At 47.5% G+C, this 24,844-nt stretch overlaps 1 protein-coding gene across 1 annotated transcript; it reads right to left on the bottom strand.

Moving 5' to 3' along the window:
• Positions 1–3,614: 3,614 nt before the first annotated feature.
• Positions 3,615–17,167, bottom strand: LOC145418397 (uncharacterized). The gene is made up of 5 exons (XM_080286800.1): positions 17,069–17,167; positions 14,938–15,693; positions 14,635–14,790; positions 13,666–13,845; positions 3,615–4,124 (listed from the first exon to the last, which is right to left on the bottom strand). Exons 1-5 carry the CDS (start codon positions 17,165–17,167, stop codon positions 3,615–3,617), a joined length of 1,701 nt encoding a protein of 566 aa, XP_080142926.1.
• Between the last annotated feature and the right edge of the window lie 7,677 nt (positions 17,168–24,844).

Raw genomic sequence — 24,844 nt, forward strand, 5'->3', positions numbered from 1 at the left:
CTTTTACATTCATTATTTTCACGTAGGTTAATTTCACCCAAAATTATTCCTGTTGCACTTTTCACCTTAAGGCTTTTATGCAGAAATTAATGTCCTATTTATTACTTAAGAGTACAATATTGTAAGGCAGAATATTACATGTCCTTTGTATTACTTAGTACAATATTGTAAGGCAGAATATTACATGTCCTTTGTATTACTTAAGAGTACAATATTGTAAGGCAGAATATTACATGTCCTTTGTATTACTTAAGAGTACAATATTGTAAGGCAGAATATTACATGTCCTTTGTATTACTTATGAGTACAATATTGTAAGGCAGAATATTACATGTCCTTTGTATTACTTATGAGTACAATATTGTAAGGCAGAATATTACATGTCCTTTGTATTACTTATGAGTACAATATTGTAAGGTAGAATATTACATGTACACTGCTTTATTTCTTGTTTAGGCTCTGATGATGGTAGAAGTATTGTAGCGAAACGTTAGCCAATAAAGAGCCAGATGTATGTACAGTGGTCAGCACAAATTGGCTGCAAGCCTGCTGGTGTGATGTGGCTGGTTTGGTCTGGCAACGGTGTATGGCAACTAGTTGCCACATAAGCTTTGTTTACGCTCTTAAGACGTGTTGGTAAGAATTACTACTGTACATCGGCCACAGTGCAATATTCTTTAGATTGGATTAGAAAAATAATGTGCTAAAGATGACCCAAGAATGTTGTGGAATGGTGACACTTCCGCTCTCTCCCCCGTACTCCTGCCGATGCCCCTCCCCAGCCTACCTCTCACCACACCTCCCTCCCTGCTCTCCTTCATGTCTTCTCCCCTCTCTGCCCACCCTGTCTAGCTTATATTATCCACGGCGCTAATCCACGCAATAAACCCCACTCTTCTCTGTTTCTTGTCTCTTCCTGTAACTTTTTGTTTCTCTACATTGGTGAGATTCTTGCCAGGCCACAGTCGTTTTCTGCCACTCAGTACTTCAAACATGATGAAGCAATTCCAAACATTAGGCTTCTGATACTGCTTCATGAATCAGTGAACAGTAGCAAGAAAATGGCAACATTTGGCCTGCAAAGAGACAGAGACAAATAGCAGCAATGGCCACCAATGTAGGTTTAATTCCGCCTACTGAAATAATACCCACACACCGCCAGGCTCACTCAAAAAAAAAAAAAAAAAAAAAAAAACGGTAAGGAATCCGTGGCAGGAAGGAGAGCTGGTAGGTGTGTGTATGTAGCGGCTTTTGGTGGTGACAAGGGCTGGAGAAAAGCCTGACAACTTGAATACAAGGAGTGGGAAGGAGACAGGGAGGGTGAGAATGGCACTGGAACAGGAAGGACTATTGCTAATTAGCCTTGGATACAGGTAGTTGGCTTAAAGTATTGCCAGCAATGGAGAACAGGACGGCCTGGGTTTAGTAAACAGGCCAGACAATTACCAGGCACCAGTCGGGTTAGTGCCGTGGCTAAAGGAATGAAGGTAGAGAGGGTGGGCAGAGGAGAAAGTGGAGAGACATGAACGTGGGTGGGAGGTAGCAGGGAGAGGAGGGGTGGAGGGGACATCAGCAGTAAGGAGGAGAAAGGGGAAGGCAGCTTAGACACAATTATAATGACCAGTGACACAATATTAGGCTGGTACGTCGTTCCATAACATGGTTGGGTCAACTCTTGCACTTTTTTACACTAATCCAATACCATATACAGAATATTGGACTCTAGGCGGTCTCTAGTAGCCTTTCTTCCAAACACGTCTTTAAAGTGTATCAAAGTCTATGTGGCAACTACTGCCCTTACACTGTTGCCAGACAAAAGCACGCACATCACACGAGTGGCCTTGCAGCGAATTTATGCTGACGACTGTACAAGCCTGCTGATTACCTTGCTGCAGTATATATATATATATATATATATATATATATATATATATATATATATATATATATATATTGTCTCTCTCTCTCTCTCTCTCTCTCTCTCTCTCTCTGTATATATATATATATATATATATATATATATATATATATATAATATATATATATATATATATATATACAGGGTGTTTCAAAAAACGTGTTCATAAATATGAGGACATATTCATCAGACAAAACTAAGACTATATTACTCTGTAACGTTTTGGCTGAGTAGTTGTAATTTGGCAGATATTACACGTTTAAAGTTATCGATAGATAGAAAATATAAAAGTCTCGGGAGTGAAAACGACAATGTCATAGGTAAGCCAGGGCAGGAAGGCCAGGCCAACACGTGCTACTGCGGTTAGACTAGTGGTTCGGCCTGGCTACACCAATTGCAATGCTGCAACCTTGACGCCAGTAGTAGTAGTAGTAGTAGTAGTAGTACTGCGGTTAGACTAGTGGTTCGGCCTGGCTACACCAATTGCAATGCTGCAACCTTGACGCCAGTAGTAGTAGTAGTAGTAGTAGTACTGCGGTTAGACTAGTGGTTCGGCCTGGCTACACCAATTGCAATGCTGCAACCTTGACGCCAGTAGTAGTAGTAGTAGTAGTAGTAGTAGTACTGCGGTTAGACTAGTGGTTCGGCCTGGCTACACCAATTGCAATGCTGCAACCTTGACGCCAGTAGTAGTAGTAGTAGTAGTAGTAGTATTGCTATTATTATTATTATTATTATTATTATTATTATTGCTATTATTAATATTATTATTATTATTATTGCTATTATTACTATTATTATTATTATTGTTATTATTATTACTTTTATTATTAGTATTAGTATTAGTAGGCCTAACTGAAGTAGTAGTACTAGCAATTGCAGTAGTAGTAGCTACTACTGCTACTACTACTACTACTGCTACTGCTACTACTACTACTACTACTACTACTACTACTACTGGCGTCAAGGTTGCAGCATTGCAATTGGTGTAGCCAGGCCGAACCACTAGTCTAACCGCAGTAGCACGTGTTGGCCTGGCCTTCCTGCCCTGGCTTACCTATGACATTGTCGTTTTCACTCCCGAGACTTTTATATTTTCTATCTATCGATAACTTTAAACGTGTAATATCTGCCAAATTACAACTACTCAGCCAAAACGTTACAGAGTAATATAGTCTTAGTTTTGTCTGATGAATATGTCCTCATATTTATGAACACGTTTTTTGAAACACCCTGTATATAGATAGATAGATAGATAGATAAAAGAACATATATGGTAAAAACATTTGAATTAACCGCTGTGTTCATAAGTGCAGCCAGACAACGTTGGTTTGTTGGATCATTATTATTACTAATTATGAACAATATCGTCATTATTATTATTATTATTATTATTATTTTAGACCCAGAGAGAGAGAGAGAGAGAGAGAGAGAGAGAGAGGTTGGTTGTTATGTTTAATGTACATCACTATGTGTACTGTACTACCCTTATGTGTACTGTACTACCCTTATGTGTACTGTACTACCCTTATGTGTACTGTACAGCATAGTATAGTAGTCATGGGAGTAGTACATGAGGGTAGTACAATGCTGTAATGGGGGTAGTAATCATGGTGGTACATACAGTACATGATGTACAATGTAATACAATTATCATGAAAGATGTACATTAGAGTACACTGATGTAGTAGAGTAACTATTGGTTGAGCACAATACCACAGTCCACCACAGTGACCTGTGTAATGTCACTGTGGTTGGCTGCTGCCCTCACCACCTCCAGCCCGCTGACCACCTCACCAAAGACAGTAGGGAACGGCAAGTCACCTTCACAGTCCCTGGTGGTGATGACAAACTGGGCAGCCTTGGCAACATCATTATACAACCACCACACGGCCCCCGCCCTGCGTGACTCCCGGTACTGCCCACCACTGATGTCTATTATCCCTGCCCCTCCTTCCCCTCCATTTCCTTCGTAGTCCCCACCCTCCACACACTCCCCCGGCCTGCCCTTGTTCCACACGTCGTGTAATTTAGTGTTGCGGTATGAGACGCCGGTCTGGCCGGTACACAGCAGCACAAACTGCCGTGCTGCAGGCGTGTTGGGACTCAGCCGGATGTGGACCCGCCCTCTTGTTGACCCCCCCCATCCCAGGTCCAGATGGACCAGGGTGGAGGAGGGGTCCATGGCCCCCACCACCTCACTCACCTGCACAACACAACAAGGTCAGTCACGGAGGCAGAGACAGGAAGGAAGAGGAGGGAGGGAGGAAAGAAGGAGAAGTGTAAGGCATCATCATCATCATGACCACCGCCGCCGCCATCACCACCACCACACCACCATCATCATCATCATCACCATGACCACCGCCGCCGCCATCACCACCACCACACCACCACCACACCATCATCATCATCATGACCACCGCCGCCGCCATCACCACCACCACACCACCATCATCATTATGACCACCGCCGCCGCCATCACCACCACCACCACCACCATCATCATCATCATCATGACCACCGCCGCCGCATCACCACCACCACCACCATCATCATCATCATCATCATGACCACCGCCGCCGCCATCACCACCACCACCACCACCACCACCACCATCATCATCATCATCATCATGACCACCGCCGCCGCATCACCACCACCACACCACCATCATCATCATCATCATCATGACCACCGCCGCCGCATCACCACCACCACCATCATCATCATCATCATCATGACCACCGCCGCCGCATCACCACCAACACCATCATCATCATCATTATCACCACCATCATCACCATCATTATCATTACCACCGCCGCCGCATCACCACCACCACCATCATCATTATCACCACCATCATCACCATCATTATCATCACCACCGCCGCCGCATCACCACCACCACCACCACCACCACCACTACCATCATCATCATCATTATCATCATCACCACCATCATCATCATCATGACCACCGCCGCCGCCATCACCACCACCACACCACCATCATCATCATCATCATGACCACTGCCGCCGCATCACCACCACCACCACTACCATCATCATCATCATTATCATCACCACCATCATCATCATCATCATGACCACCGCCGCCGCCATCACCATCACCACCACCACCATCATCATCATCATCATCATCCACGCCTGCCATCTTCCAACTCACTCACAGGGCATACACAATGCCTTCTCCACCACCACCACCACCACCACCACCACCACCACCATCATCATCATCATCATCCACGCCTGCCATCTTCCAACTCACTCACAGGACATACACAATGCCTTCTCCACCACCACCACCACCACCACCACCACCACCATCATCATCATCATCATCCACGCCTGCCATCTTCCAACTCACTCACAGGACATACACAATGCCTTCTCCACCACCACCACCACCACCACCACCATCATCATCATCATCATCCACGCCTGCCATCTTCCAACTCACTCACAGGGCATACACAATGCCTTCTCCACCACCACCACCACCACCACCACCACCACCACCACCATCATCATCATCATCATCCACGCCTGCCATCTTCCAACTCACTCACAGGACATACACAATGCCTTCTCCACCACCACCACCACCACCACCACCACCACCACCATCATCATCATCATCATCCACGCCTGCCATCTTCCAACTCACTCACAGGACATACACAATGCCTTCTCCACCACCACCACCACCACCACCATCATCATCATCATCATCCACGCCTGCCATCTTCCAACTCACTCACAGGACATACACAATGCCTTCTCCACCACCACCACCACCACCACCACCACCATCATCATCATCATCATCATCATCATCCACGCCTGCCATCTTCCAACTCACTCACAGGACATACACAATGCCTTCTCCACCACCACCACCACCACCACCACCACCACCACCACCACCACCACCATCATCATCATCATCATCCACGCCTGCCATCTTCCAACTCACTCACAGGACATACACAATGCCTTCTCCACCACCACCACCACCACCACCACCACCACCACCACCACCACCATCATCATCATCCACGCCTGCCATCTTCCAACTCACTCACAGGACATACACAATGCCTTCTCCACCACCACCACCACCACCACCACCACCACCATCATCATCATCATCATCCACGCCTGCCATCTTCCAACTCACTCACAGGACATACACAATGCCTTCTCCACCACCACCACCACCACCACCATCATCACCATCATCATCATCATCACCATCATCATCATCATCATCTCCTGCCATCTTCCAACTCACTCACAGGACATACACAATGCCTTCTCCACCACCACCACCACCACCACCACCACCACCACCACCACCACCACCACCATCATCATCATCATCATCATCATCCACGCCTGCCATCTTCCAACTCACTCACAGTACATACACAATGCCTTCTCCATCATCATCATCATCATCATCATCATCATCCACGCCTGCCATCTTCCAACTCACTCACAGGACATACACAATGCCTTCTCCACCACCACCACCACCACCACCACCACCACCACCACCACCACCATCATCATCATCATCATCCACGCCTGCCATCTTCCAACTCACTCACAGGACATACACAATGCCTTCTCCACCACCACCACCACCACCACCACCACCACCATCATCATCATCATCATCATCCACGCCTGCCATCTTCCAACTCACTCACAGGACATACACAATGCCTTCTCCACCACCACCACCACCACCACCACCACCACCACCATCATCATCATCATCATCATCATCCACGCCTGCCATCTTCCAACTCACTCACAGGACATACACAATGCCTTCTCCACCACCACCACCACCACCACCACCACCACCACCATCATCATCATCATCCACGCCTGCCATCTTCCAACTCACTCACAGGACATACACAATGCCTTCTCCACATCCTGTCATGTTGACCAATAAAGAAGCTAAATAGGTTTGATGTAAAAATGCGTCCACTCAGACGAGATGCCACACAAGTCTTTGCAATGACAGTAATAGGCCATTTATCCGACGTAATAGCCAAAGGCATGGCCGCCCACCATTAGCAGTTCTTTACCTCCAAACCAATACACTGTGTTAAGTTTATAGCAAACTTTATGCCTAATATTAAAAAATTATATATAATTCATCTTGTATTCCCTGAGTACGATAAATGACGAACATATTAATATATTATTTTTAATGCAAGGAAGAAGGAACCAAAGGCCACGAGCCCGCAAACCGTTCCTTCCAAGAAAAAAAGCAAAATACAAATGAGAGCCAAATTTAAGATCCGTTCATTTCGAGATGCCTGGACACACTTTCTATCTATCTGTCTATTGCCAGACGCCATAATCCCGTAAGAAGGTGGCCATTTGACTTTGAGTTAGTTGTTTTACGGGGAGGGGCACTAACCCTCCACCAACCCACTTGTTGACACGTAGGGAGCACGTATGGTTTGGTTATATGGTTACCACCCAGCGTTGTAAATGGTTTCGTGGCTTACAGGAAACCATTTGGCTTGTCACTCAATGTAAAGCCACCTGTAAAGGAAAGACAAGCAATAAGAAGTGACAGGAAAGATGGAGGAAATAGGAAGAGAGGAGGGCAGGCACAGAAAAAGAATGATAAAGGTTAAGGAAGAAGTTGGCAGCACTACATCAAGTGAGTGGATGATGGTCACCATCACCTACCACTGTGTGTTTGAAAAACAGGAGATCATCGGAAGTAGGAAATACAAAGTGAGACAGTTCCAGAGCTGACCTGTTGCATAAATGAAGGACTGGGAATAACGGTTAACTCTTGCATTAGAGAGTTGGACAGAAAAGGGATGAGAGTTTGCTGCTAGACGGGTGTTACGCACCCGTCGTAGAGGTGGAGGGATGCAAGCAGACAGTTCAGAGGAGCAGTGACCATTGAAGTAGTGATAGAAAAGAGATAAAGAGGCAACAGTGCGGCGAAGAGACAGAGGTTGAAGGAAGCCAGTAAGAGTAGCAGTGACGATTGAAGTAGCGATAGAAAAGAGATAAAGTTGCAACAGTGCAGCGAAGAGACAGAGGTTGAAGGGAGCCAGTAAGAGGAGGAGAGTTAATGAAATGAAAAGCCTTTGACTCCACCCTATTGAGAAGAGCTGTATGTAGGGAGCCTCCCCACACATGAGAGTTGTACTCTACACAGGGGTGAATAAAACCCCTGCATAAAGTCAACAACTGTGCAGGTGCAAAGAAAGTACGGGGTCGGCTTAGCACACCTAATCTCTTGGAAGCAAATTTTACCAGAGATGTAATATGATCTTTCCAAGCAAAGTCCCGAGTGAATGAAATCCCAAGCATGTTCAAGGATGATGCAGGATTGAGCTGGATATTATGAAACAAAAGTGGGTACTCCTGTAGAAGATTTTGTCAGGTTGATAGGTGTAAAAACTGAGTCTTAGATGCATTAACAACAAGATTATCTTTACCCCAGTCAGAGATACGAGCCAAGTCAGACAGGTGTGTCACATCACACGTGGCGTCACAAGAACACTATGCCTGAGAGGAAAACTCTGATTTCATATTTGGATTTACCATCAAAAAGTACACCCATTTAGAGCACCCATCAATTCCCTTGGACAAAATTGTTGTTATTATTATTTTCAGGATTTGCCAAGACTGATATGGAGGAGAACCAGAAGACAGTTGTAGTACTGAGTTTGAACGAGGTGAAGATGGATGATAGAGAAGTTGAACAAGGTGATAGAAGTTGAACGAGGTGGAGCAAAGATGTGGCCAACGCGTATGAAACCTGATGTAGCTACTGCCATCATACGTGTACTTGACATCCTCCAAGGTGATGTAGCTGCTGCCATCATACGTGTACTTGACATCCTCCAAGGTGATGTAGCTGCTGCCATCATACGTGTACTTGACATCCTCCAAGGTGATGTAGCTGCTGCCATCATACGTGTATTTGACATCCTCCAAGGTGATGTAGCTGCTGCCATCATACGTGTACTTGACATCCTCCAAGGTGATGTAGCTGCTGCCATCATACGTGTACTTGACATCCTCCAAGGTGATGTAGCTGCTGCCATCATACGTGTACTTGGCATCCTCCAAGGTGATGTAGCTGCTGCCATCATACGTGTACTTGACATCCTCCAAGGTGATGTAGCTGCTGCCATCATACGTGTACTTGACATCCTCCAAGGTGATGTAGCTGCTGCCATCATACGTGTACTTGACATCCTCCAAGATGAGACTTAACTTCTCTTTGACACATTGCTAAATAGGACTCTTGTTACCTCAAAACCCAAGTTCATTTTATGGGCAAAAAATTGAGTAAAGTTGGTTTAATGACGACAATTTATCTATCTGTCTGTTAATCTATTGCCAGACGCCTTAATCCTGTAAAGGGTGGCCACAAACAAAGTACCTCCATGCCACCCTATCCCCTGCCATTTCGCTGCCCTTCTCCCAGCTCACACCCCCAACAAATCGCCTCCATGTCACCCTATCCCCTGCCATTTCGCTGCTCTCCCCCCAGGTAAATTAAAAAATGGTAGTGTAATTTAGCCGTGATTCTTGGCCTGTACTGTATACCTGTGGGTGAAATTCTTTTCCGTGATAATTGTGTAGTTACCAAGTGTTTAGCTACATTTGACTGATGCAAGTACCTGCCAGGGTTGATGAAAGCCAAGCATGTACTGTACTTTGGTGTAGAAGTGGACTGACTTAGCATTACTACTGAATGCACACACTTTGTATTGTTTATAAAGGCTCCAGCAGCAATGCCTCAGCCTTGGTCACCTAATGGCGCCTCACTACGCTGCTCAATCTCTGGCAGCCTTCCTTTTCACTCCCTTACCCCTGATGTTACACTCTCAGTATTGTATCATTTATAAAGGCTCCAACCTGCTTCAGTGGATCTGTCTTGGTCACCTAATGGCGGCTCTCCACCCAGCTCGATCTCTGGCAGCCTCCCTATGGACCTTTACCCCTGATGTCACACTCACAGTATTTATCATTTATAAAGGCTCTAACCTGCTTCAATGCGTCTACCTTGGGCACCTGATGGTGGCTCTCAATGCAGCTCGATCTCTGGCAGCCTCCCTATTCACTCCCTTACCCCTGAGGTCACACTCTCAGTGTTGTATCATTTATATAGGCTCCAACCTGCTTCCATGCGTCTGCCTTGGTCACCTAATGGCGGCTCTCCATGCAGCTCGATCTCTGGCAGCCTTCCTATTCACTCCCTTACCCCTGAGGTCACACTCTCAGTGTTGTATCATTTATAAAGGTTCCAAGATGCATGGTCACCTAATGGTGGCTTTCTACACTGCTCGATCTCTGGCAGCCTCCCTATTCAGTCCCTTATCCCTGCCATATTTCTATTAAGGTTTTAACACTGTTGGCCAACTTAAGGTAACATAAGATAGATAACAAAGACGCAGTAGGTTAAATAGCTAAAGAAGATGTGTTAGGAACCTCGTAAGCTAGACTCATTTTACTCTAACCTGGCCTAAAATTGCCATCTTTCCATCTTGAATACTGACAATGAATTAATGGTAGATGATGCTAGTCACAAAGAAGTGCTATGGAAAGGATGTAGAGCCATAGTATTGTGTTTTTATGATGCTAGTCACAAAGAAGTGCTATGGAAAGGATGTAGAGCCATAGTATTGTGTTTTTATGATGCTAGTCACAAAGAAGTGCTAGGGAAAGGATGTAGAGCCATATTGTGTTTTTATGATGCTAGTCACAAAGAAGTGCTATGGAAAGGATGTAGAGCCATAGTATTGTCATTTTATGATGCTAGTCACAAAGAAGTGCTAGGGAAAGGATGTAGGGCCATAGCATTGTCTCATTCTGCCACTGAACTAAGAAACAAGCTGAAAAACTGTGAAAATCTTGGCCAAGTTAGAGTGAAAAGAGTATAGTAATATTGGTAGTATCCAATGTTTTGGTTACCTACTGCCAGACGCCTTGATCCCGTAAGGGGTGGCCACAAACAAATCACCATCTTCTCCCTGTCTGTCGCCATTGCATTGCCCTCCCCCCAGCTCACACCCCCTCTCTCATATACCTCTATACCCCATCCCTCCACCTCATCCTCAGCCTCCCCCCCTGCACCTCACTCACATACTCTCCTCGTTAGTCTCTCACAAACTGATATATATATATATATTCTGAGGCTATGGAAATATACTGACGCTGAAAATGGTTGGAGTAAAGACGCTGAAAGAGGTGAAGACATGGCCGATAATGAGAAGTTGAACGAGGAGCAAAGGTGTGGACAACGAGTGGCAAACAGCTTGATGTAACTGCTGTCGTCAGCGGTGTAAGTCAGCCTTCAAGGTAAGACCAACTTTCTTTTTACTATAATTGACACGTTGCTTTGAAAAGAAGCTTTATCACCTCAAAACCCAAGTTAATTTAAGGGTGAACAATGGAGATAGTATATGACAAGCCTTTCCTGGCCCCATAAAGTTGGTCTGAGGTGCTGGGCTGGAGTCTTCCTCTAATTTGCCTCAACATAACCAGTTCTGGATTACTTAGTCAAAAGGATCAAAGCAAATGACTCCATACTTGTACAAAAAATACCCACTGAGGTTGTTCAGTGCCCACTGAGGTTGTTTAGTCCCCACTGAGGTTGTTCAGTGCCCACTGAGGTTGTTCAGTGCCCACTGAGGTTGTTCAGTGCCCACTGAGGTTGTTCAGTGCCCACTGAGGTTGTTCAGTCCCCACTGAGGTTGTTCAGTCCCCATTGAGGTTGTTCAGTGCCTACTGAGGTTGTTCAGTGCCTACTGAGGTTGTTCAGTCCCCACTGAGGTTGTTCAGTCCCCACTGATGTTGTTCAGTGCCTACTGAGGTTGTTCAGTCCCCACTGAGGTTGTTCAGTCCCCACTGAGGTTGTTCAGTGCCCACTGAGGTTGTTCAGTCCCCACTGAGGTTGTTCAGTCCCCACTGAGGGTGTTCAGTCCCCATTAAGGGTGTTCATGGTACAGCTGATGCTTTGTGTACACTGATAGGTTGCTGTGGGATCAGCCCCAGTCTTTCTGGTCAGACCCATCAACCACTGGCAAGTAACCATCCCTGCAGGGTTATCCCATGCAGTGTACTGGTGCTCACTTGCGGCTGACTGTGCCTCACCACAGCCAGACACTGGGAAAAGTGTGGTTTGGTTTATGGGTGGATGCCACATTTGCATTTCCATCCATTTAACCGGCACTGTAGCTGGCTGCACCTGATCCTATGGTGTGGTTATATGGTTACCACCCAGCGTTGTCAATGATTTACTGGGTTACAGGGAATGATAGATGAGGCCATTATTGTCAGCATTATAGATTTTACCGATAGTGAGGCCCTCCTCAATCAAGCCTAACAGAACCTGATGAAATTCCTCCTCCCCCTCCTCACTAGTGTCCACAGCTTCGCCACTGGATGTACGATTTGTAAGGCCATGTTGAAGCTTGACCCTGAACAACCAATATTCAAATGCCTTGAAGTCAGGGACATTGTGAAGGTGGGCAAACTTCCCAGCAGCGCCTTTCAACTCAGTCCCATGCACTTGCACGCCTGCAGCCTGTTGCTGGCAGTACCAGGTTAATGTTGAACGGTTGACACTGGCATGCTGGGGATGCCCATAGCCTTCCATTTGGCATTGTGTCTGTTGCTCTTGCCAAAGTCTGCCGTGTACTGGGTCAGTTTGTTATGGGATTTCCTTATGTCATTCAGGGTTCAGCAGACCAGGTCATACTATTTAAGATGTGAGAAGTCGACCATCCTGCATCAATCTTACCGAGGATATCTTGCCTCTTCTGCAGTCATCACTACCCTCTTTCTTTTCTGTGGTGGAAGGACCATCATCACACACCCTAGGAAAGGGCATGCAAGGAACAGCAAGGCCTGAAGCAGGTAGGGAATAACCACAAAAGCCACCGCTTGTGCTGCCATAGTAACCATACGAGAGGAGCTGTTCACTACACAGTTGATGTGTGGGAAGTGGGAACAGCCGAGGGGGTCTCTAGCAGACACTGGGTGAACTACTGAGCCAGACAGCGTGGCGCCACTGGGCTAATCCCGTCCAGCCCAACAAAAATGTTCTTGCAGCCAAAATTTCCACCGGATTGCAAGTATTTTATCTGGATAAAATGGGAATATGTACATATAATGGTTTAATACAGCCAGATAACCGCGTCTGGGTTATGAATTGTAAAGATGGTGGACATCCAGATGAATGGGGCATTACTGTATAAATAATGCGAATGAGGTCACAACCAGTAACTGCTTTGAACTACAAAATGACACTGCCATTACAAACTATTGTGATGAAACTCAGTGATAAACACTGCAAACACTGAAGCATTTCAAGTCTACTGATGCTGAAGAACAAACAGGATGTTATGTAAACACTGCAAACACTGAAGCATTTCAAGTCTACTGATGCTGAAGAACAAACAGGCTGTTGTGCAACATAAAACGAAGGTGAAATGCATTAAGGAAGAAGAGTTTGGTGATGACATAAACGCTGGTGAAGAAAAGTTGAATGGAGTATAAAAGCGATGATGAGGGAGTGAGTCAGTGGTTTGACGTGCATAGGAAACATGCAGCTGGACACAGTATAACACAGGCGGGTATATGCTATGTGGCTGTTAAGGAGTAAGACTCAAACAGGTGAGGGAGTTGTTGGTACATGTCACAGTGGTGGAGTTACCTGCAGTGTGTGGGCGTGGGGGGGTGGGGGCTGATCCTGAAGGCAGTACATGTATACCTGGTCATTGTCTAGGGTTATCCTGGAGGACCGGATGCCACCTTGGTTTTCTTGGATGGCAAATACCAGACCATCCTCCACCAGCGTCTTGATGCGCTGACTCATCTCCAGGAGGTTCTCAACCTGTGGGTAATAGCATATATGTGGACAGCATCGATGGCCAGTCCCTAGTAATCTGATGGGTAGACATAGTGTTTATTCATAGGAGGGGTGTAGACACAGTGTTTTAGTCATAGGTGGGGTGTAGACATAGTGTTTTAGTCATAGGTGGGGTGTAGACATAGTGTTTTAGTCATAGGTGGGGTGTAGACATAGTGTTTTAGTCATAGGTGGGGTGTAGACATAGTGTTTTAGTCATAGGTGGGGTGTAGACATAGTGTTTTAGGCACAGGTGGGGTGTAGACATAGTGTTTTAGTCATAGGTGGGGTGTAGACATAGTGTTTTAGGCACAGGTGGGGTGTAGACATAGTGTTTTAGTCATAGGTGGGGTGTAGACATAGTGTTTTAGTCATAGGTGGGGTGTAGACATAGTGTTTTAGGCACAGGTGGGGTGTAGACTTAGATTAATGTGTTTTAGTCATAGGTGGGGTGAACACTGTCATTTGGGGGCAGTTTACTAATTTTTTTTTCCAGACTTATTTATGATGAATTTCTGATTTTATTTTTGAGTTTTATTGAATTATAAACTGCTTTCAGGCTTAGTTTGGCTTGTTTTAAAGCTATTTCGGGGTTTAGGTGAGCTACAAACTTGTTTTTGGAGTCATTTGGTGGGTTTTGTACATGGTTGGGGAGGGGATCCTAGCTCTTCCAAAGGCATCCCTATACTTTCTGTTTTAACATGCCAGTTAACCAATACCCCAGCTCAGCAATAGGTGTAGTGAGTTGGGACAGTACTGTAGTGGGTAACTTACTGTTATTTGCTGTGGCATCTTTGTGATGGTGTTGATCTTGTCCATGATGGTGGAGGCCGGGTCTGGGTGTGGTAGAAGGGTGGGGGTATGTGTGGCATCAGTCTCCGCTGCCAGTACATCCAGGGCCGTCCTGATGGCCTCACGCACCTGTCCATACTAACACAAACATTAGTGCTGGAGGCTCTGCCAACTATGTGCTAATGTAAGCTTCACACATCACGAGTTTATGTCAGTGTAAGTGTGCTCATGTTACTACAGAAGCCTGGTGGTACAAGTAAAGGGGAGTGGCTGCCTAGTGCTTACCTTCATGCTGGTGGTGACAATGTTAACATCAGGGAACTGTTCTTGGCACTTCTGCCTCCAGTCTTCAACCTCCACACTGCATTGGTCAGCGTGGTCAATGGCCGTGACGGCCTCCTGTGCTGTGTTGGCATTCTGCAGACACTCCAGTCTGGCCTCCAGCTGCTTCACTCCTTCCTCTCCTTCTTGGATCATGCCCATCACTCTGGCCACCTCCTCCTCTATCAGTGTCACAACCGTGGACATGTTGTGTGTGACTTCCTCCATCTTTTTCTTCAGATCGAGGATTTGTTCCTTCTGGTCGGTCAGCCAGGTCCAGTACTGGTCCAGCTGGGACTGGGTGTCTTGGCAGCCAGGTACCTGGCTCCTCATGCTGCTCTCGTGCTCCCCCAGCAGGGACCGAAGCTTCTTGCTCATCCCACTGGGTCTCTTCTGGGTTGTGCCACCTCTTGTTTTAACTGGCATTTGTTTTTCTGCTGCAGGTTTTACATTTGGCATTTCACCAGCTGCTCCTGTTGCCTGTGCCAGTTGTCCAATCTTAAGCTTTTTGACAAGAGCCTCAGCTACATAGTTTACTGGGAAATTATCCAGGGAGGTGGCGGGGTGGCTGGCACGACACTCAGGGCAGGTCAGCTGGTTGGCTGTGGTCAGTTGTAAGATGCAGGACGAACAAAAGGTGTGGCCACACGGCAGATTGCGTGGCCGACGCTCACTCTCATCATAGGTGATACAGCACACACTGCACTCCTCAGGATTGTCCTGTGTAACAACAATAACATTGATTGCTTACAAGTAGCACATGATGGACATTGCTGACATTACAACCTAAAAGGCAGTTTTAATATTCATAACTCACTGATGCTAAGAAAGAAAGCAATAACATGAGCTTTATATAACTGATGTCCATACTGTACAAGTGGTGGTCTAATAACAGTAATGTGAACATGCCATAACAGAATATGCTATTGTACTGTAACATGTACAGTAACACTAATATTAATAGTGAGAGACAGTACAGTAGTGAATATTGATCTTTTTATCCACAAACTGTATGTCCAACAACATATGAATTAAGAACCTTTGTACACTAGTCCTGAATGTGACAACCTCCTTTGTATAGTACAACATAGTGTGTGTGTGTGTGTGTGTGTGTGTGTGTGTGTGTGTGTGTGTGTGTGTGTGTGTGTGCTTCTCATTGCCTCAAATACACAAAGCACAAGCCATGTACTGTCACAGGGTAACAGTGTACTCACCATATTTGTAGTAGTGGCACTGTTGACTCTGTAGTGACTGGTGACCTGGTAAAATATAACAAGAGTAAATTCTTCCATTAGTTTGTCATTATAAGTTCCATCCCTGTATTAAGGCCTTCACTACCATCACCTCCTTATATATTGTGCTTGCAATCACATTTTTTTTTCTTTTTTTTTATGTGTCCGACTCTGGGCAAAGGCTTCAGGGCCTATATCTCAGGGGCAGTAGCCTATCCCAAGGCCCAGTAGTCCTCCTACACCTCCACATGTCACCACCTCGGCGCTAACACCCACCATCCATACTGAATACATGCTAGGGCTGTCTCATACAGGACTGGTGTATTGGTATTAGCGGGGGTATTTTTACGACATGTCGGAGGGTCATCTGGTAGATCAGGAAAGTCTGCCTTTTATGAAATTCAAATCCTTAAACTGTTCCCTGCCCCAGCCGGGATTCGAACCTGGGTCCATCGGACTGCAGGCCACCTCTCTACCGATTCAGCCACTCCTCCCCCATTGTGGTTGCAATCACATCGTTATATATTGTGGTTGCAATCACAGGGTTTTGGTGGATACAGGGCCGCAGCTGAGTGTGTACGAGGTAAGCAAAGATAATATAACCTTCTACCACGATATTTTGGCCTTTTTTTTTCAATAATATAATAAAAAAAACATATGCATAAAAACAGACGGCATTGTATTGAACACAAACACCAGTTAATATTGTGTGTGTGTGTGTGTGTGTGTGTGTGTGTGTGTGTGTGTGTGTGTGTGTGTGTCAGCATGCTTCCTGTGTGTACATGTGTGTGTATGCAGATGTACACACGGGAATGTATTGATTAGCAGAGTTCTTCGTTGTCTGGGAATGTGTTCATTTGTACTGAGGTGTGCTGTGTTGTGATGTGTTGTAACACGTGTATTGTCTTGTGTTTATTTGTGCCGTGTTGCAGTGTGTTGTGGTGTAGTGTGTTGTGCTGCATTGTGATGTGGTTTGCTGTGTTGTGTTGTAGTATGTTGGATCGTGTTAATTTCTGCTGTGTTGTGGTGTGCTGTGTTGCACTTTGTTGTGGTGTAGTGTGGTGGATTGTGACGTGTGTTTTGTTGTGGTATGGTGTGGTGTGGGCATGTGTGGTATGGTGTGGTGTGGTCATGTGTGGTATGGTGTGGTGTGGGCATGTGTGGTATGGTGTGGTGTGGGCATGTGTGGTATGGTGTGGTGTGGATATGTGTGGTATGGTATGGTGTGGGCATGTATGGTATGGTGTGGTGTGGGCATGTGTAGAATGGTGTGGTATGGGCGTGTGTGGCATGGTGTGGTGTGGGCATGTGTGGCATGGTGTGGTGTGGGCATGTGTGGTATGGTGTGGTGTTGGCATGTATGGTAAGGTTTGTTGTGGCCATGTATGGTATGGTGTGGTGTGGCCATGTATGGTAAGGTTTGTTGTGGCCATGTATGGTATGGTGTGGCGTGGCCATGTATGGTGTGGTGTGGTGTGGGCATGTGTGGTATGGTGTGGTGTGGCCATGTATGGTGTGGTGTGGTGTGGGCATGTGTTGTATGGTTTATTGTGGCCATGTATGGTGTGGTGTGGTGTGGGCATGTGTGGTATGGTGTGGTGTGGCCATGTATGGTGTGGTGTGGTGTGGGCATGTGTGGTATGGTTTGTTGTGGCCATGTATAGTGTGGTGTGGTGTGGGCATGTGTGGTATGGTTTGTTGTGGGCATGTAATGTGTGGTGTGGTGTGGGCATGTGTGGTATGGTGTGGTGTGGCCATGTATGGTAAGGTTTGTTGTGGCCATGTATGGTATGGTGTGGTGTGGCCATGTGTGGTAAGGTTTGTTGTGGCCATGTATGGAGTGGTGTGGTGTGGCCATGTATGGTATGGTGTGGTGTGGCCATGTGTGGTATGGTTTGTTGTGGCCATGTGAAATGAAAAATGAATGAAAATATATATATATATATATTTATATATATATATATATATATATATATATATATATATATATATAAAAAAGAATTTATGAGAATTGTTATGCTAGGTGTTTTTAGGTTGGCTTCCCGTCCTAACAACACCTTATGTATAGCTGGGTTCCCTTTCTAGACCGGAGCAAAGACACAGTGCAAGAGGAGCAGGGCACAAAAACACAGGGCAACAACCTTACATGTATATTACCAACTTATTAATACAGGGCAGCTAGATATTCCACAAGACTATACAAAGGCAAGCCCAGACTGGCAGATATAATGTACCCGGTAGGTACCTCGCAGGATACCGGCTGTCTCAAGGGTAGGTGGACAGACACTGTACTTAAGTGAAATTGGGAACACGCTTTAATTATTGGGCTGCATATACTTCACAACGATTATGCCATGTCCCGTGTTCACTGAGTGGAGCAGGATAGCAGAATATCATTAATGTCTCGGCTCACATTTGGTGGAGATGAAATAGTTAAACTCTGTCGCTATGCTCCGATTGTCACTTTCACTTTCACTTCACGGGCATGGCAGTCACAGTCACAGCAGGGGTGTGGGGCAAGGGAGAGGCCATCCGGCAGCTCACAGGTGTCAGCCCAGGGTTGGCTGAGTCCCCTCAGATGCCTTCTCGTCTAGAGGACACAGGACTACTCAAAGGGGCGTCGTCCTCTGGAGTGGGCTTCGATCAGGTGTAGTGAAGGGCCCCGCACTGGAGGGGCTGGGTATAGGGGTTCAGCCCTCAGGACTGAGGCCGAAAAGCTCTTGTAGGCGCTACTGCAGGCACCTGGTGCAGGAAGGGCGTCGCTCCTTATCAGGACTGGAGAGGTTGCACCCCAGAGTACTAGGGATGGCGTGGAGAGCCGTCTGCTACAGTCTCACTCCTGCTGCTTCACCGTCAGGGTAGGGCTGTGGCGTTGCTGGCAATAGGAGTCCGACAGTTGCAGGTTGCCCACTGGTGCCGACTGGACGGAGTGCAGCCCCAGGGTTAACACTGGTCCTCTCCAGCAGTCCATGAATGGGAGGTTCTCCTCCTAGAGGCTGCCTCGGGCTGGGGAGATAGGGGTGGGGCCTGCCTTACCACCGATGGGGCAGCTCAAGCAGGGTTTTCCCTCTGGTCATGGAGTCACAAGGGGCGAGGGATTTCGGGGCATCTCTCGCTGGCACAGCTACCAGCCGTTGCTGAGTCCCTTGTGCAATGGGAGGAGGGCGGCTACTGGCCATCCCTTTCCCATCAGTACAGCAATTGGCCGTTACTGGGGTCTGACTCCCTGATGGGACCACAGATGAAGGGTGGCTGTGTGCGCGGCTACAGGCCATCACCAAAGTTCCATATGAGGGGCGATGTGTAGGTGAGGGCCAGCTACAGTCCATCCCCTGTCTACTGGCGCGACTACAGGCTGTCGTCAGGGTCATGCCCCTCGAGGCAACTGCAGATGGAGAGAGGGCGTGCCTTTCTCTCCTCACGTGTAGCAATCAGCCGTCATGGGTTCTGCCGGGGGGGGGGACAGCACTGCGAGTGGCTATAGGCCGACTCTTAGATGCGCGGCTACTGGCCGTCGCAATTGCACGGTTACAGGCCATTGTTTGCGCATGGCTACAGGCCACTGCTTGTGCATAACTACAGGCCGTTGCTGGGATGCTGTCTGGAGCTGGCTTATTAGCTCCACCCCGATCCTGGTGAGGGCTGGATCAATTGGAGGGTATTGGACCCGGACTGATATGTTTGTGCCGGGTGCACTCCGTGGAATAGGGATGCGTAGCCGTATGGAACATATGCCCGTATTGTCTGCATGTCGTGTGTGCCCTACCTATCCCGCTGTTGTCACCTCCTAGGGGTGTCGTGATGTCCCCTGTTGCCACAGCTGCTATTTCAAGAATGTTTTCGAGTAATATGTTAATATGCCAAATAAATAAAAGGCTAAGGAAGAGACGTTAGTGTAATGCTAGGTGTTTAAGGCTCGACTTCTCGGTCCTACAATACCTAACGTGTAGCGGGGTCCTCTTTCAAGACCGGGGCTTTGTACAAATAAGAGAGAGGCAGGACACAAAAACTTCAGGCAATAACCATAACACGTGTATTACTCAGTCAGACAAAGGACAACAGCAGATAGTACAACACAATATTTGGTCAAATACAAACTCTTATAACTAGATAATCAGTATCTCGCAGGATACTATGGTAGTATGCACTTGAAGTAACACTCGAGGTGTAGTGTACAGAATTAGTATAGTCCAGGGTCTCCATGCACGTGGAGGAGTTAGCGATGAGGCTCACTGGGGGAGGGTGTAAGGCACTGGGGTCTAATTGTATTTATGGTAATATGATGTGGAGGTTATTGACAGCGTGTTCAATTTATTATTTTCTAAGAGCAAGGGACATTTGGGAAAATTACTAATATGAACCCCATGGCTTGGGTGTTTCACTGATTATAATATGAAGGGTGTCACACATGAGTCTTATGCGCTATCACTTGGATCCATGGGTTATTCACTGTTCCACCCTGTCATACATTAGACCATTATTCCAACTTCACATAAACACTTGGCCTGGTGCTAGGAATGTACTCTATCCCCTCGCCACTGTTACACTGTACTTAGGGCGCAATCACTGTCTCATAAGTCACTGGACGGTAGGTGCGGCGGGGAGACACGCCGGCGACAGATCTACCAGGACAGGGACACCACCAGGGGAGGTCGTGCCAAGAGGGCACGGGACGACATGCAGGGGGGTCTTCTTTCATCCGGGGCTGCAGGTGGCAAAGGGGCCCATGCTTTCTGGGCTAGGAACAGGAGCATGGCCTTCAGGACTGGGGCTGAACAATTCCCTGAACCTCTCGGTCAGGTCTCGGCCAGAGGTAGAGGTCCTCCACCGTCGAGGCGTGGAGAGGTCCCGCCTGGGGGTTCTGGGGAGGGCCTGGAGTTCCCAAGGACTGTGGCCTCTAGAGCCAGGCGGCACCGTCAGGGAGGGGCTGCAGCACCGGTCTGCATCAGGGTCCGTCAGGTGGGTCTTCTCCAGGGCCAGGAGTAGGGAGCAGAGACCGGGGGAGGCGATAGGGCCTCTCCAGTACTCTCCTACGTCCACTGTGTCGGGGGTCAGGGTACTCGTCTCACGCTGGGGTGGCGGGGCTGCTCTCGACTGCTTCTGGCCGTGGGGCCCAGCTACTGGCCGTGGCTTCCCAGGGGCGCGACCATAAGGCACCAAGGCCCGGCTACTGGCCGTGGCCTGAGAGGGGGTATAATTACCAGCGCACCTCAGGACACGTTCGGAGTGGCTACCAGCCGTCTGACGAAGGTGGGAGCGGCTACAGGCCGACTCCTGCAGGAGGGATGTGGAGTGGCTACAGGCTGACCCAGGGGCAATGCCTTCGGAGCGGCTACTGGCCGTCTGACGAAGACCAGAGAGGCTACAGGCCAATTCCTTCAGGAGAAGGTGTGGAGTGACTACAGGCCATCTCTGGGAGGACACCTTCTGACGAAGGCGGTAGCGACTACAAGCCATCTCATGATTACCCTCAGGTCGGCTTCTGGCCGATTCCTTAGCGAGGGGTGGGCGGCTACTGGCCGTCCCAAGAGGGAAGACACCTTTGGAGAGGCTACTGGCACACTCCTGTAGAAGGCGGGAGTGGCTACAGGCCAACTCCTTAGGGGCACTGATCGGAGCTGGACAGACAGGTCCACTCCGAGATTGGTTGGTGGAAACTCGCCCGGAATGCAGCACATGATTCCTGCTATGGCGACGGCGCAAGGGCTCCGAGTCATAGGGGCGTATGGCCCAGGCTGACTTGTGCTGTTGTTGTGCCGAGTCTCAGTGTGCTGCTGCTGCTCCTCTGTGGTGTCCTTGTGGGGGTGTCTGGGAGTTTCCGGGGACTCTATGCTGAATCCCTGGTGGAGGTGATTGGGCATTCCCAGGGACACTATGCTGTATTTCAATTTGGAAGGTAGAATATAATGGCCACGGCCCTCCCGTCTTCCTCCCTATTCATGTCTTCTCACCTCTCTTAAGTTACACTCTTTCTTTCACACTACACACATAACTTCTAACATTTCTCTAAACTGTCAACTGTTCAGGTGTAAAAATGCATAAATCGCTAAGCAAGAGGGACTGCGAGGTTTGGTATGCCACGTACTTATCACCCTCTCTGTGCCCCACCCTTCTGTCACACTTGACACATCAGAGCGTAGTCATGAATGACATGCACAATAAAGAGAGTGAGGGAGTTGGGAGAAAGTGAGAGAGACAGGAGTGGAAGGGGTGTTGGGCGGGCGTGTTTTGCCCACGACCAATGAGCCATACGATCTGGCAACAAGGATGTATGACGTCCTCTGTGCCAGGCTAGGCAGGTGCAGCTCAGCTAATACTTGGATCACATTTTATTGCTACTTTTATCTACCATGTAATTATCATACATTAGGAATTCTTGCCCATTTTACAACTATGTAAATATATTTGCTGGAGGTGTGTGGCAACACCTACCACCCCCTTTTCTTGTATACCTACTTTGTATACTTTGACAACACTAAACATAACAATCAATAAATCAACCAGTCATCAACATCCTCTCTCTCTCTCTCTCTCTCTTACGGCACATGCCGTATGTATATATATGTGTATAAGCATAAATATAAATACATATGGATGTCCTTTCCTCCATGCAATTGTTCTTGTTTCACTGTAAGTCTGTCCTGTTTTATGTTGAAGCGTCTGGCAACCCTTCCCCCAGCCTCGACCACTGCCACTGGCTGGCGTGATGGCGTCCCATTGCCGTCCACTGGTACTACCATTACTACCATTGACACCTACACTACCATTGCCGTCCACTGGTACTACCGTTACTACCATTGACACCTACACTACCATTGCCGTCCACTGGTACTACCATTACTACCATTGACACCTACACTACCATTGCCGTCCACTGGTACTACCACGGACACCTACACTACCATTGCCGTCCACTGGTACTACCATTGACACCTACACTACCATTGCCGTCCACTGGTACTACCATTGACACCTACACTACCATTGCCGTCCACTGGTACTACCATTCCTACCATTGACACCTACACTACCATTGTCGTCCACTGGTACTACCATTGACACCTACACTACCATTGCCGTCCACTGGTACTACCATTGACACCTACACTACCATTGCCGTCCACCGGTACTACCATTACTACCATTGACACCTACACTACCATTGCCGTCCACTGGTACTACCATTACTACCATTGACACCTACACTACCATTGCCGTCCACTGGTACTACCATTACTACCATTGACACCTACACTACCATTGCCGTCCACTGGTACTACCATTACTACCATTGACACCTACACTACCATTGCCATCCACTGGTACTACCATTACTACCATTGACACCTACACTACCATTGCCGTCCACTGGTACTACCATTGAAACCATAGAAACCTACACTACCATTGACACCTACACTACCATTGCCGTCCACTGGTACTACCATTACTACCATTGACACCTACACTACCATTGCCGTCCACTGGTACTACCATTACTACCATTGACACCTACACTACCATTGCCGTCCACTGGTACTACCATTGACACCTACACTACCATTGCCGTCCACTGGTACTACCATTGACACCTACACTACCATTGCCGTCCACTGGTACTACCATTACTACCATTGACACCTACACTACCATTGCCGTCCACTGGTACTACCATTACTACCATTGACACCTACACTACCATTGCCGTCCACTGGTACTACCATTACTACCATTGACACCTACACTACCATTGCCGTCCACTGGTACTACCATTACTACCATTGACACCTACACTACCATTCTCATACTACATGTGGTGTGGTGTGGTGTGGTGTGTTGTGCTGTGTTCTGTTTTGATGTGGTGTGGTGTAATGTTATATGATGTGGTGTTGTGTGATATGGTGTTTCCTGTGGTGTGATGTGTGGTTTAGTTTGGTTTGGTGTGGTTTGGTGGTGTGGTGCAGTGTGATGTGATGTGGGGTGGTGTGATGTCGTGGGATGTGGTGTGGTGCAGTGTGATGTGATGTGGTGTGGTGCAGTGTGATGTGATGTGGGGTGGTGTGATGTCATGTGATGTGGTGTGGTGCAGTGTGATGTGATGTGGGGTGGTGTGATGTCGTGGGATGTGGTGTGGTGCAGTGTGATGTGATGTGGTGTGGTGCAGTGTGGTGTGATGTGGGGTGGTGTGATGTCGTGGGATGTGGTGTGGTGCAGTGTGATGTGATGTGGGGTGGTGCAGTGTGGTGTGATGTGGGGTGGTGTGATGTCGTGGGATGTGGTGTGGTGTAGTGTGGTTTGGTTTTGCATGGTGGTGTGGTGTGGTGTTATGTGGTGTGTCGTGGTGTGATGTGGTATTGTGTGATGTGGAGTGGTGTGGTGTGATGCGGTGCAGTGTGTTATATGGTTTGCTGTGGTGTGGTGTGGTGTGGTTTCCTGTGGTTTGTTGCGGTGTGGTGTGGTTTGCTGTGGTGTGATGTAGTGTGGTGTGGTGTGATGTGATGTTGTGTGGTGTGGTGTGGTGTGGTGTGGTACAGCGTGGTGTGATGTACAGTGGTGGGGTGTGATGTGTGTTGTGGTGTGGTGTGTTGTGGTTTGGTACAGCATGGTGGGGTGTGCTGTGGTGTGGCATAGTATGGATT

This window comes from Coenobita brevimanus, chromosome 114, assembly GCF_032717465.1.
Source record: "Coenobita brevimanus isolate Jiangsu-jjx chromosome 114, ASM3271746v2, whole genome shotgun sequence".
In the NCBI taxonomy this organism is placed as follows: domain Eukaryota; kingdom Metazoa; phylum Arthropoda; class Malacostraca; order Decapoda; family Coenobitidae; genus Coenobita; species Coenobita brevimanus.